This window comes from Lepisosteus oculatus, chromosome 12 (assembly GCF_040954835.1).
Source record: "Lepisosteus oculatus isolate fLepOcu1 chromosome 12, fLepOcu1.hap2, whole genome shotgun sequence".
NCBI lineage: Eukaryota > Metazoa > Chordata > Actinopteri > Semionotiformes > Lepisosteidae > Lepisosteus > Lepisosteus oculatus.
Window position 1 is genome coordinate 25,862,260 of NC_090707.1, and position 15,578 is coordinate 25,877,837.

Below are 15,578 nucleotides of genomic sequence, written 5' to 3' on the forward strand. Positions count from 1 at the left end.
TTTAATCTGAGCATAAGGGATTGTTTCGAGAAACATTCAAAATTATGTTTGCCACTTTTTTGTGGTAAGCCCTCAGAAAAGATGACATCAAATGGTAGTTTTCGACAACTAAGGATATCAGTGTGTACTGGAGATCTCTTAACTGTTGCCTTTGGATTTACAGAGTACTTCTCAAAACACTTGTTTCAGAGCACGTGGTGATGATATACTGTACCGTACTTGCATCCTATTCCCGGAAGGTTGGTCACTACACCAATACCCTTAAATGTCATCACAATGGTCTTTACAGTAGAAAGTAGTAAATTCAGATTTTAATTGATTTTTTTATAGTGCTGAAATGAATTGTACAATACACAGTAACATACTGAAACAGGATTGACACTTCTAATTCCTGGGATCCTGTGTTTCTGGGTGGTTGTAGGGAGGTGGGCAAAGAGGCAGTGGTCACAGGCCTTTGTCTTTTTATTTTTTTTCCAGCTTAATTATAATAAAAGCAATTGTTTGCATTTCTATAGAGCTTTTTATTCCAAAGAATCCTAAAGCACTTCATATATAGGTGGGAAGACTCCTTTGTCTAATACTTAAGTATAGCATCTGGATGGGTGGCATGGCTGCAATTACGCAGCCCCACTACACAGCAGATCAGGTGGGAAGTGAGAAACTGCTTCACTAATCATATTAAGATGGATGTTTAGGTAAACCAGATTGTGCAAGCCCAGGGTAATTAAGCAAGGAGACCAGGGTTAATACCCATATACAAATTCTTACAAACAGTGCAATGGGTTTTTAACGGTCACTTACTCTGATCCCCAGTTTAACATTTAATTCAAAGGGTAGTTCCTCCTACAGCATAACATTATTGACATCATACTGGGGCACTGGTTTCGAAGTTGTGATCCAGAGGGAATGGCTCACCAAAACCAATGACAGGAGTATTGAAAATCAGCTTTTCTAAGAGCTCACTCAGACCAAGTCTAAGTTGCAAGAAAAAGTTTGTGAATCCTTTGGATTTCTGCATTAATTATGCATAAAAATGTGGTCTGATCTTCAACTAAGTCACAATAATAGACAAACACAATCTGCTTAAACTAATAACACACAAACAATTGTACTTCTTCTTGTCAGTACTGAACACATTGTTTAAACATTCACAGTCTAGGTTGGAAAAAGTATGTGAACCTCTAGGCTAATGACTTCTCCAAAAGCTAATTGAAGTCAGGTGTTCCAATCAATGAGATGAGATTGGAGGTGTGGGTAAGAGGTGCCCTGCTCTATAAAAAGGCACATAAAGGTTGGTTACTGACAGAGACTGGTCTTCTCAAGAAAGAGCTGTTTGTGTAAACCGTACCCTGATCAAAAGAAATATCAGAGGAGCTTAGAAGAAGAATTGTAGAGATGCATTAAGCTGGAAAAGGCTACAAAAGCATTTCTAAAGGCCTGCGTGTTCATCAATCCACAGTAAGACAAACGGTCTACAAATGGAGGAAATTCAGTACTGTTGAATGGTGTAAATGGAAGGACACAACGGAGGAAACAACTGCTCTCCAAAAAAACATTGCTGTAGGTCTCAGGTTTGCAAAGGACCACTGGATGTTCTACAATGCTTCTGGCACAATGTTCTGTGGACGGGTGAGGGAAAAGTTTAACTCTTTGGCAGAAACGTGCAATGCTATGTTTAGAGGAAAAAAAGCACTGCACACCAACACCAAAACCTCATCCCAGCCGTTAAGCATGGTGGAGGGAGCATCATGGTTTGGGGCTGCTTTGCTGCCTCAGGGCCTGGACAGCTTGCTATCATAGAGGGAACAATGAATTCAAAATTGTATCAAGAAATCTTACAGGAGAATGTCAGGGTAGCAGTCCGTCACCTGAAGCTTAACAGAAGTTGGATGATGCAACAAGACAATGACCCAAAACACAGGAGTAAATCAACAACAGAATGGCTTAAACAGAAGAAAATTTGTGTTCTGGAATGGCCAAGTCAGAGTCCAGACCTCAACCCAATGGAGATGTTGTGGCCTGATCTGAAGAGAGCTGTTCAAGCAAAGAATCCCAGAAATATCAATTAACTGAAACAGTTTTGTAAGGAGGTATGGTCTAAAATTCCTCTTAACCATTGTGCAAGTCTCGTCAGCAACTACAGGAAACGTTTGGTGGAGCTATTGCTGGTAAAGGAGGTTCTACCAGTTACTAAATGAAAAGGTTCACATACTTTTTCCAGCCCGGACCGTGAATGTTTAAAAAATGTTTAATATTGACAAGAAGAAGTACAATTGTTTGTGTGTTATTAGTTTAAGCAGACTTGTTTGTCTATTACTGTGCCTTAGTTGAAGATCAGACCACATTTTTATGAGTAATTCATGCATAAATCTAGGTAATTCAGGTTCTTGCAACTGTAGAATAAAGATCAAAGATTGAAGGCAGAAACAAAAAATCTGATGATAAAAACTGGCAACTGGCAGAAATGAACGTAAATCACACAATACTATTGAAACCGTGTTTTAAGGTCACTTTTATAGGTTTCTTTTTTCTGATTACAGAAGAAAGGACATCTGAATTCCCAAAGACACTGAAGTGTACAGAAGTCACATGTAAAACTAAAACATCATGTGCTTAGCCAGTAATGGTGTATATGCTGTACAAGCACTACATGATCCTGTTGACAAATTGCAAATCTCGTATAGGGGAGTCAAACTGAATTCCTGGAAGGCTGCTGGACTCGGCTTTGAATACAAATAGGCCTCAACTTAATTGGTCTAGTTATTTGAATAGGGAATCCACTAATTGCTGTCTAGACGAGAAAATGCTAGAATTGTTGTATTTTATATCTAGTATATATTGTTAAAGATATGGTTTCATAAGTCTAATTCTAGAAATTAGATAAAAATCATTGTATTCTAGAACAGATCTCATACTATAGTTTGAGTAGTTATTGGAAACAAAAAGGAAAATTCTGAACCACGCAGACCCTATTTCCATATTGAAATTGTGAACATCTAGAAACAACTGTGCCACACTCTAAACAACAAATGAATTTACTCATATTTTATTTGTATTTCTTCATTGAAAGAATATTGTGGTTGTGTCATATTCTATAGGCATTTTCTGAAAGCACATCATGGAATACTTCACTCTCACAGTTTCCTACAACACTGTAGATAGGACTGAGGACAACATCACTGGTTTAGTTCACCTTTATGGTTGTCCCATCCAGTAAACTAAAAACAAGCAGAAAAGCCATGCTGAGAGGTATAGGGTTGCACCCCTGAACCCCATGGGAAGGTCTTACCCTCTCTCTTCCAGCGGTGCCGGCGGATAGAGGCCGTGGTGATGGCGGTGCGGGATATTCGTGTCACGGTGGGTGTCACCTCCACCTGCAGGACCTTGCGGCCCTGGGAAACATCAGGAGCAGTGGCAGGCAAGGAACTCTTCATTGCGTTGGCCACCTGAAGACAGAAGATAGGTCAGAGCAAAGGCCATCAAAATATTGGGCCGTTCATTCCATCTAATTGCATGAGATAAGATGATTGAGTATATGGGGCACTAACAATAAGCAAGCATGAAACATCAGGCACATTCATTAAAAACATCCTGAGCCACACTCTAAACTGCTTGTGTGGTTGTGTGGTTATTTAGGTTAACTCATGGCCTTTAGCAAGCTGGCATGTTTTCCTCGCTAATGTATTTCCACAATAAAGCTTCTAAGTACAAAGCAGAAGAAACTGGAAAAATAATGCTTTTTTATAAAAAATGCAACAATTATTTTTCTATTCTATCCTCCCACTCAGCCTGGAATCAACAATTACTGGTTAACATTATTCACCAGCACAGGTGGAAGCAGGACTGTGTACACACTCCTATGACAAACTCATGGTCAGGGTTGCCACTAGGCATGGGTGAACTAGGCAGCAACCACCTAGAGCCCAAGGCCACCAGGGGGCCCTCTCAATGTGCAACACAACATTTTTAATCGGCACATTGAAATGTGAACCTGTAGCGGCTCTGTCCGTTCCTGCTTATCCCAATGAAAGCCCAGTCAAGTAAAATGACCAATCATAATCGAGTACATAAAGCACAGAAAAGAAGAGCGAAATAAGTTACCTCAAAACAGAGGTATGCCAAGTCAAGTCATTGTAATAATGCACAATGTACGTAATAATGTAACAGTGTATTTAATTTGGTTTTGAGTCTGTCACATCCATCTACCTAGCGAACAGTAGATGTTGCATTTTCAAACTACAGACTTAGACTACTTTTGAGGTGTTTTTACTAGAAGCTAACAGATTTAAGTTTTCCAAAACTGTACACGTGGTGTGTGGGTCACCTAGCCAAACAAAAACGTGAAAGCAAATGTACAGAACCAAAGACTGTTCAGCAATAATACTGTACATAATCGGCATTAAAACATTTTTTTTCCTATCGGTTTTTCCTGCATTTCATTAAATACAGGTATTGTGAACTTAACCTTTAGCCCTTCGGATTGAAATCTCTCCCAGTGACAGCAACAGGAGCAGAGAGGAGATTTTCAGAGCTCAAGTTAGTTAACACAATCCTGAGGTCAAAATTACAGGCAAATGATTTATAGAACGATTTTTATAAAACTTTCCCATCAGCCCAACCTAAGTGATATCTCCTCCCTTTGTTATTGAGAGCACTTGTTTTTTTCTTAATTTCACATTTATTTCTGCATTTCCTTTCTACAAAGGTTTCAATGCAATAATTCCTAAGTTATGATTTGCTAAACTTTGAAAGTAACAGAGATCCTGTTTATCATTATTTATTGTTATTAATGCTCTTTTCAATTTCTTTTTAATGTTTAAATATGTCATCAATGTAAAATGTGTGCCTCATGTTCTTGTTTATAAGTTATGTATTATGTGTTATTCAAAGCTGGTTAATAACAGTTTTCTAGTTATTTAATTAATTTAAATTATTGTTCCAAATAGTAAAATAAGGTTGTCTTGGGAGTTGATAATAGCAGCATATACGCAAATCGTGATCTAGAGGGGCCCCTTTCCATGGTCTTGCTTTGGGCCCCAAAAAAGCTAAGGCCGGCGCTACCCATGGTTTAAGAGCTCACCAGAAGGCACATTACAAGTTCCACAGTCTATTACAGATTATTGACAAAACTATAATCCCAAAGGTGCCTGGCAACAACACAACCCCTATATACCTTATAAAAAAATCAGTTATGGTTCAGAAAATTAAATGGGTTTCTCTTTACTGTACTTTTCTTAATAGTGAAGGAGGAAAAATGGAAAGTTCAGTTTTCCATTTAATACAGTGATAGCAGCGGTCAGCATGTCTCTAAGACACCTACTGTATATAGCAGGGTAACCACAAGGCAACAATTTCCTAATAGGAAACAGCAGGAGGCTTCAATTGCTAAAGAGGAACCAATGGCTGGGACATTCCACACCCATCCACCACAATTTCTGCTTGATAAAGGAATGGAAAGGAAAAGGATCTTAAATGGTCTATTTTTAGCTCATGTGGCTTATTATCTGAAGGAAATGTTTCTCTGATCAGTTGCAACAATTAAAAGAAACTCAACTCGTGGAGCTCTTGTGTATGTATGTTTATCACTGTGTCAGACATTTCTTCCCCACTCAATAAGATTACCCCACATCATCATACCCATATATAACTTTAACAGATTCTCTTGCTTCGAGGCACTTCAACAGACTTCCAAGCAGTTTAATTGCTAGTGGTGCCAGCTGCTCCTGCTTTGATTGCTTCTCTTCTTCGATTATAGACAAAGACTGTCAGCATGTGCATTCTGCTAACCATGCCCTTTTGTCACTGCCAATCTCACACTTTATTCTTCTGGTTCTTGGTATTTTAGGAAGACAATTTGCATTTAAACAGTGATTGAAATGGTAAAGTAATTGTAGATGACAGCGACTTCACTTCTTTGGATGAATGATGATGATGTTGAGATCATCATTTAAATGAGTTAATGGGATCAAATGGGGGATTAATCTGCAACAAACAAGTGCCCTTCCTGGGGGAATCCAGAATAAGACCCAGCCCTCTAGGTCACTTAGGTTTGTAAAATACTTTAACCTTGTTAAAAGTGAGGTAGGGACAGTATCATAAGCCTCAACAGCAGAGGCTTCTTACCAAGAGAGGCTGAGAGTAAAGTTCCAGTTGTGCCCTGTAGATGATGTCATCCAACGCCTCTCTCCCCAGATCCCATTCTCCATTGTAACTGAAATAAGAAAAGGTGTAACCTCGGTCAGTGTAATCTACAGTGCTAACCTGCTGCCTGAATAGTGAGTAAAACCAAAGGTAAGATGCTACCAACACAGGAGGAAGAATGTAATATCTGTTTGATGGCATCAGATCTACTTTTTTGTGGCTCTGAGAAATGAGATGGAACAGAAGGCACTTGAGAACAGCACTCACATCACAGCTAATGGAGAATAAATCCCACATTGGAGAGACAACACTGCAAAACACTAAATAGTGCTTCACATTCTATGTGACATATTTACTTCTCAGTAGAACATAATTAGATTACATGTTTTAGCTTAACAAAGTTGAGCAAAGCAAAAGTTAAAATGGAGTGTTGACCATTAAAGGTTGCTGCTAAGTTACTTCTTCCTTGATAAATTATTTTAACCTGAAGATCAATCTACTGGAATTTAAAAACTGTTGTCAGACAGCAATGTTTTTGAACCTATAAAAGAAAATACAATAAATGAAAATACAAAAAGATAATGTTAGAAGCTAGGTTATTGATGAGCCTACACTTTACACTTCCTTCTTTTTTACCTTTCTTCTTCTAAGAAAGATCATTAACAGAGTAAGAATACACAAAAATTAAAATTCAACATTATTATTAACAATAAATAACTTTCCTTATCAAGCTCCTTTCTAAAGGAGGTTCGTACATCCATCCCGAGGACATTGTACATAGTGATAAAGAAAAAGACTAAACATTTTCAATAATAACTAAAAAAAAATTAACAAAAACAAGAAGTGAGTTAGAAAAAGTGAGTTTTCAATAAAGATCTGAAGGGAGTTAAAGAATTTGTCTTTTGAAGTGTTTGAAGAAGGGGATTTCATTACAAAGGAGCAGCAACAGAAGATGCATGGTCAACAAAAGAGATTAAGTCCTAGGTACAGTGAGCAAAGGACCAGGCACAACCGAACGGAGTCTACAGGAGGAAGTGGAATCATGATTTATTTATACATATTATTTACAGTCTTAAAAGTCAGTAATGGGATATTATATTGAATACGTGACTTTATAGGCGACCAATGTGGAGACTAAGGCATAGGAGAGATATGCTGCCAGGGTCTGGTGTGAGTTAAACATCTGGGTGCAGAGTTTTGGACACACTGCACCTTACAAAGAAGAGTGTTAGGTGGTCCATAGAGTAAAGAGCTGCAAAACCTCAAGCCTCAATGTTATAAATACATGAATCATGCACTCACCAGCGGAGATTGATAGAAATTGCGTAAAATGGGCATCATTTGGAAGATGAAAAAAGTTTTAATTTTCTCAAAGGAAGGGAGACGATACAGTATGACTCCCAAATTCCTGACTATGGCTGATGCGTGAATGGGGAAGCCATCAACCATTAAGCTCTCCAGATTTTTCAGCTGACATTTACTCGCACCATTAAATTGTATGTGAATTTTCTGTTTCAGAAATTTGCTACTACAAATTTTAGTCGCCGAGGAAAATTAATACTAAATACTCATGTGTCATCAAATTAAGTACAATTAAAATTCTATTGTTTTTTATTGAAAAGACTGAAAATGGAAATGCCTGCTAAAATGTAATAGCTTCACTGAAATATATCACTTGTTATGTAATTCTATATATAGAATTCCTAACTTTGGTAGTGATATTTTCATGGACTTCTTTACCAATACAATTAACAAATCAGACTTCAAACACAATCAAACAGGCCGCAAAGAAGTCTAGTACAAAAACAGTGTGAGCAAAAACAGTGTTTTTCAATTAGTTAATGAACATGAACTAAAGAAATTAATTATTAAGACAAAATCAGCCACCTGTCCGCTAGATCCCATCCGCACCCATCTAGTTAAAGATTCCCTCGAAGTACTGGCGAGACCTATAATTAGTATGATGAACACGTCCCTCGCATCAGGCTTTGTACTTGACCAATTTAAGGTAGCAGTTGTTAGACCACTGCTTAAGAAACCAAACTTGGATCCACAAGTACTTAAAAACTACAGACCTATCTCAAATGTTCTATTTTATCTAAAATATTTGAGAGAATAGTTGCGACCCAACTTCAGTCTTATCTGGATTCAAATAATATACTTGCACTGATATAATGCACTGAAACTGCATTAACAAAAATTGTAAATTATATTCTGTTAGCAACTGATGCAGGGAATGTAACAGTCTTGCTAGTGTTGTGCTCCTAGATCGTAGTGCTGCCTTTGACACAGTTGACCATTGTATATTGCTACACAGGCTTGAGTCTCAGGTTGGCTGAAGTGGTTTACCTCCTATTTCATTAACCGTTTTCACTATGTTCAAACATCTAATATTTGTACTGCTTCGTCACTGTCACCAGTTAAATTTGGGGTATCACAGGGATCAGTGCTTGGACCAGTATTGTTCTCTCTGTACATGTTGCCGCTACTGTAGGTATGATTATATGAAAGCATAATATTAACTTTCATTCCTGTGCTGATGACACTCAAATATACATTTCATTTACACCTATTGACACCTCGTCAATTGTCACTTTAGCTAATTGCATTAATGAAGTAAAGTCTTGAATGTGTGAAAACTTTTTGTCACTCAACTCTGATAAAACTGAAGTTCTGTTGTTTGGAGGCAACAGTGTGGATAGGACTGCTATAACCTCATCACTCAACTGTGAGGGTTAAAAATTTTGCCTCAAAGATTCGGCACATAATTTAGGTGTTATCTTAGACACAAGGCTCTCATTTAACTCTCATGTTAATGCAGTATCGAAGCCGTGCTTCCTACAGTTAAGAAACATTGCAAAACTAAGGTATTTTCTTTCCACTCAAGACACAGAGAAACGAATAAATGGTTTTGCATTTAGATTTCTATAATGCCCTACTATCAGGGAGCACCTATAGCACCTTCAACACCTTACAGCTAATTCAAAACGCGGCAGCTAGAAATGTTACCAGCAGTAGAAAATATGACCACATAACGCCTATACATAGCTCTCTCCATTGGCTTCCTGTTAGGTACAGGGCAGACTTCATAATTAGATCACAGAACGCAGGTCTTCTTGCTTATTCCACATATTAATAAAAAACAGATTTCTGAGAATCGTATAATCTTAGCATGCCCAGAGGGGTTGGGAAGCCAGTTGACCTCTCGCAGTCCTTACAGAGGGGTTTTTGGTTCCTCTCCTCCATTATCTTCTGGCTTTTTCTTTTTCTCTTTCTGTATTGTAATGTCATGTATTTTCACACAGCTTTGTTAAGTGCCCTGGGGCAACCTTGTTGTGAAAGGTGCTATATAAAAATAAATTGAATATACATTTTGCATATATGAACAAATATTTTCTCATAATAAAGGAATGAAGAGGAGACTGTAAATGTTCTTCCTCTATACAGTATATATTTATACCTATAATTTGTTACATAAAATGTAATAATAATATAATGTATATAATAATATAATGTATAATAATATAATGTAATTAAAAGGGCAGCTGTAGTGGTTACCATTGCTGCCTCGCACTGCTTGAGCGGTTTTATCACTATATTCACACCCTTGTTGCCAAGAAAAATTAAATCAATTCAAAATAATTATAATGAATAGTTCCCACCTTCATGGCTTTTGATGAGTTCGACTTTTGATGAGCATTTCATTACAGCCAAATATGCTGGGTTACCTATTTTCACTGGACAATTGGAATAACTTTCCTTACTTACTGTATAAGTGAAAATGAATTTCAGCTTGCAATCACAATCACAATCACAAAATTATTTTGCATAACTGTTGCTCTGATCTTCCGCAGCTACATAATAATGGGATACGAATTTTAATTAAAAAATCAATCACAAAAGAAAAACATAGTAACGATGGTCTTTTTAGATTTCCCTCAAAAATAGCCTCTCACGGCAATAAATGATTACAAGATAAAAATGTATTGTACTTTACTTCTGAAAATTAATAAAGCTCCAGACTGAAAACTGGGATTAAAACAAAAATGAAAATCTGTTTCAATACCTTCAAAAATACAAAATAACAACAATCAAAAGAAAAGTTTAAAAAATACAGACTGAAAGAAAACACACAGTAGATTGGTTTAACCTTTAAAGGTAAGAGAGGTTATTATATAAAAGTCAGAACTGTATGAATAGTTTATGACACCAAAAATGCAGCTAATTACATTACTACATGACTGGACGTGTTACAGACGACTGTCAATTTTATGAATTTGGAATTAATTAATAATGCCATTCATTCACTGAATAATGAATGATCAAATCAAACCATTCAGATCTAAGTGATCTAGCTTAATCCTTAAATAATCAAAGTGTGACTGATCCAGAGGCTTACTCGCCTCAGAAATCTGTATCTAACCGCTATTCTAAAGTGTGAATGTTTCATGATGTGGACAAGATATATAAGGTGAAGAAGGCTCCACGGCTGAAACGTTGTGTTCTCTTTCTTCTTTTTTTCAGCATGGAATAAACCTATTACTTGTTCCTTTGCAGCCTACGCATGCTGACGCAGCTACCCACCTGAAGATATATCAGGTTCTTTCTAAAGCTGGGAATTTGAAGATCAAAACCCAACACATGTTAACAAAGATACTTCAGAAATGCTATACCCCTGTTTTACTTGCTGTGGAGTAATTAATCTCCACAGTAATTACATTATGAAGCAGCTCGGTTTACTAATACTACAAACTACTACAAAATTCTGCAACTCCAAACATTTTGTTCACAGCAGTGTGTTATTCCAGTTGTATTAGGAGGATGGTGAGTAGTCTGGGAGTACTTGAACCCAGAACCAGAGCTATAGATAATTACACAGCCTGGAGTCTCTTACTTGACTGAAGAATCTTACATTGTTAAAGTAGTGATGTGATTACCATAGCACAAAACATAAAGCACTTCCTTGTCAATTAATTCATAATCATTTCATTTGTGGCTGTCATTGTTAACATTTATATTATTTCAGACCATAAAAAAACATTTACTCAAACAGCAGTTTAGGCTATGGCTGCCTAACTGTAATATGTTTTATATGAAAAGACAGACACTGAATAGGCTCTACTTGAAGGCTCTCTTTTACTAAACGTAGTGTGTTGATTGTAGAATTGGTGTGCATACCCATGTTTTCAGACTTGTCTTTTACAGTAAATCTGATTTAGCTAGTGCTGCAGCCTCAGATTTCAGTTAAAATACATACTTGATGATGTTCAGGTCTGAGGAAATAAAATACATTATTCTCAGATTAAACAACATATTACATGCACACAGAACTTAAAGCTTTGAATTCTGTATGCTTGAGATTGCCACACAGCAGAAATGACCAGTTTGATGTCATCTGCATTGGCTGCACATCGAGGAATTAAATTGCCTCTTCATCCAGAGCTCAAAAACACTTTAAATTGAATTTGCAGAGTAGTTATACAGTTATATACAACATAATATAATACAACATTCTCCATCTCCAAACATGAAATGTATTAAAAATGTCTGAATGTTTAAATTACTTATGTATGGTCCTTAAGTCACTGCTACCTGACCTTCTCCCTGTGATGTTACACTATAACAGGTAATCTTTTACCAGGTGGGTAGCTGTGTCAGCATGTGTAGGCTGCAAAGGAAGAAGTAATAGGTTTATTCCATGCTGAAAAAAAGAAGAAAGAAAACTTTTTTCTTTATTCTTTTTTTCAGCATGGAATAAACCTAATCTTTTACCAGTCTTTTCTCAGCTTTCCTAATCGTCTTTCTAAACAAACAACTCTCAATAGCTGGTGAATGTGAGATGAAAAGACATTAAACAGGAATTACTTCCACAGTAAATATTTTTTCCTTCAGCAAAGGTTCGATTAGTTATATTTCAGGCAGCATACTGTACCTGAGTGATGGAAGTTGTGAATCTCAGAAACTGGTGAGCTGGAACTTGAACTTTATTGCCATATGTAACCGGTACATGTACTGGTACAATGGAATTCTTACAGAAAGTCTCTTGATTGTTAAAAAAAGTGTAAAACACGAAGTGCTTCAAGACAATATACCAAGAAACAGTAGACAATGTACAAGTAAACAAGTAAACAGTTTGAATGTAAACAATGCGGATATGTAAACAATGCCTGCAGATGTGCAATGAATAAAATTACAATGAGGTAGATGGTGTAGGTGTGGTCCAAGGAGTGTGGCCAAATGTGTTCTTGGTAGAAGCTATTGAAGAATAAGGCAAGTGTCTGTATGCTCTTGTATCTCTTGCTTGAGGGCAGTGGGGTGAAGAGCTCATGCCCGGGGTAGTGATGGCCTCTGTGATGGCCAGAATTCTACCATGGTAGAGGTCCTCATAGAGCTATTTAACCTCTGTGAGACCACGGCTGATGATCTTCTAGGCCACATTCACCATTTTCTGCCACCACTTTCTCTCTCAAGAAGAGGTGTTTCCATACCACACGGTGATCCCATTGGTGAGGACGCTCTTGATGGTGCAGCGGTAGAAGTTCACCAACACAGGTACTGGCATCCTCCATCGCTTGAGGCACCTCAGGAAATAGATGTTGCTGAGCCTTCTTCAAGATAGAGTCCGTGTTCACAGTCCAGGTTAGGTCATTAGAAATGTGAACTCCCAAAAACCTTAAGCTGGTGACTGTTTCCACTTCCGTTCCATCAATACTGAGTGGGCTGTGCGGCCCATGTCTCCAAAAGTCCACTATTAGTTATTTTGCTTTACTCATGTTCAATTCCAGGTTACTGCTATGGCACCACCTCCTCAGCAGCTGTACAACTTAATCCCTGTAAGTAGACCCATCATCATCGCTGATCAGGCCTATTATGGTGGTGTTGTCCGCAAATGTAATGATGCGGTTGTTGCTGTGCAGTCGTGAGTGAACAGGGAGTACAACCTTGGACTCAGACAGCAGTCTTGTGGGGTTCTAGTGCTTAGGGTGAGTGGTGTTGATGTTTTATTACCTATCCACATCACCTGTGGTCTCTCGATTAGGAAGTCCAGCAGCCAGTTGCAGAGAGAGTTGCACAGACCTAATCCCCTGAGCATTGTCACCAGTTCGCTTGGGTATCATGGAATTGAATGCTGAACTGTAGTCCACAAACAGCATTCTCACATATGAGTTCTTAGTGTCTAGGTGGTACAAGGCTGTATGTAGAGCTAGGGAGACAGCATCATCAACTGATCTGTTGTCCTGGTAGGCGAACTGCAAGGGGTCCAGGGACTCTGTGATGGAGGAGTTGATGTGTGACAACACCAGCTTCTCCAGGCATTTCATTACCACATATGTTAATGCTACTCAAATGCAAGTAACTTCTGCCTTTTTGGGAAGTTGAACAATAGTTTTTATTTAAGCAGGTGGGGACAATGGACTGTGACAGGAAGGAGTTAAAGATGTCCGTAAACACTGTGGTCAGCTGGGCTGCACATATCCTGAGGACGCAGGGTGGTATCAAATCAGGATTTTTACCCTACTTAGAATTTTCTGCATGTCCTGCTCTGAGAGTTTCAGAACAAACTCGCCATGTATACTTGGGGTCTTCTCAGCAGTGTCTGTGTTTAGAGCATCAAAGCGGGCATAGAAATGGTCAGCTCATCAGGCAGGGATGTGTTGGTGGAGGATTGACATCAGTTACAAATCTCATTTGTTGGTTTAAGAGTTGAAAGAGAATTTAAAAATGTATCTCTGTGTGTCCCAGATTGAAAATTGAAAACATTTCTCTGGTCACCCAAGACCAGGATGGGGTACCACTGGTTTAAACCTAATGCATAGCTAACCACACAAACCAAATTTACTTTTAGTGCTATTATAGACTGAGAGCAACCAAAAAGCAACACAGCTATTTTTGTAACCTTATACTAGATCTGCCTCATTCTGAGATATACTACTAAGAATTTGACATCATAATACTTACAATCATTCCTAACTTACCTCACAAATCCAGCACAAAAGATTTTAAATCAGTTTTATCTCTTTACTTTCACAAGAGAGGTAAGCAAACTACACAAGAGTATCTGGTTTATGTCTGAATTTATGACTCCAAGTTATCCAATTGCAAACAGTAATTAGAATTGCTTTACATGTGAGCCATGTGAACCCCCTCTAGATAAAGAACACAGTTATCTGTAATTTGCATTGGAAAACAATAGTAATGGACCATGAAGGCCAGTGCACCAAGTCCCATAACAGCATTATTATTGTCCTTGTAAAAACTCGAGCATGGAGCGACTTGCACATTTATACATTGGACAGTCATCAGAAACTTAAATATAGACTGCAGGCACTTACATGGCATGATATACCGACGTCAGCATTTGCACCATAAATTCAGGGTCCAGAACAACCCGACCACATAGCTCCTTCCACTGCTTTTGGTGTTGTCTTGGAAAGCCACATACACATAACCTAGTAGGAAAAAAAAAACTATTCAGGAATACATTGCAGTGCAAAAGCTAGGCAAGGTTGGCGTTTGTGTTAGGAGAGAAGATTACAGAAACACAGTTACATTTTTTACAGTGTTACATAGCCTGTGTCCTAGTAGGCATTTCAAGGTATCACTTTGCTCCAACAGCACTGTTACTTGTTACCAGTTCCATCCAGCAACTGTTACATTGATTCTACTGACAATCAATTCAATAATTGCTAATATGGATAAACAACATCATACAATTGACTGAACTCTAAAGGCCACAATTTGAGTAGGCCTGTTTGAGAACATTAGAAGGACATTAGAAAGATTACAAGCAAAATGAAGCCATTTGGACCATCTTGTTCATTTAATTGCTAGCAGATTAATAATACAAGAATCCCATCAAGCTGTTTGTTTACATTATGTTTATTAATGATTTTCTCACAAAAAACAATGAAGGAAAAAGACAATGCAATGACAATGTTTATTTTTTCCACATACAAAGCATCCAAATTTACATGATCATGTACATATTGTGTCAGTAAATCACAATTCCCATTGAGAATTAGAGAGATATGTAGAATTAATAGAGCTTACAAAGTTGCCGAAGTCTCTATCAAGCTGTTTAAAACAGGATCCTGTGGAGTCAGCTTCAAAAATGTGGTTCCATTCTTCAGAAGTCGTTCTCTTCTGAAGTCCCTTCTTTCTTTAATGCTAAACTGAATTAACTTGATCGAAGACTTGCAGGATTCTGAAGCTTGAATCCAATTCCAATCTTCATTGTTCAATGCTACTAAAAAGGTACAGTCCTCTTCATCCATGTATGACACGATCTTCAGACCTGGAATTGGCCTTTTGTACAACATCCAGTGCAGCAATATCTTTGTGGTATAGAGATCCCAACATAACATTCCAAGTGAGTTTAGACTAAAGCATTCTAGGCTTAATGCACAAAGTACTAATTCAGTGTTGTTTAACAAACA

At 37.7% G+C, this 15,578-nt stretch overlaps 1 protein-coding gene across 2 annotated transcripts in view; it reads right to left on the reverse strand.

Moving 5' to 3' along the window:
- The window catches only part of LOC102684867 (hyccin 2), a 162,257-nt gene that overhangs the window by 25,141 nt on the left and 121,538 nt on the right, over nt 1-15,578 (reverse strand). For both annotated transcript variants that reach the window (XM_069196302.1, XM_006636659.3), the window contains exons 8-10: nt 14,475-14,591; nt 6,124-6,211; nt 3,290-3,446 (exon numbers count right to left, since the gene is read on the reverse strand). In XM_069196302.1, the coding sequence (XP_069052403.1) occupies nt 3,290-3,446; nt 6,124-6,211; nt 14,475-14,591 (362 nt within the window). The remainder of the gene's footprint in view (nt 1-3,289; nt 3,447-6,123; nt 6,212-14,474; nt 14,592-15,578) is intronic.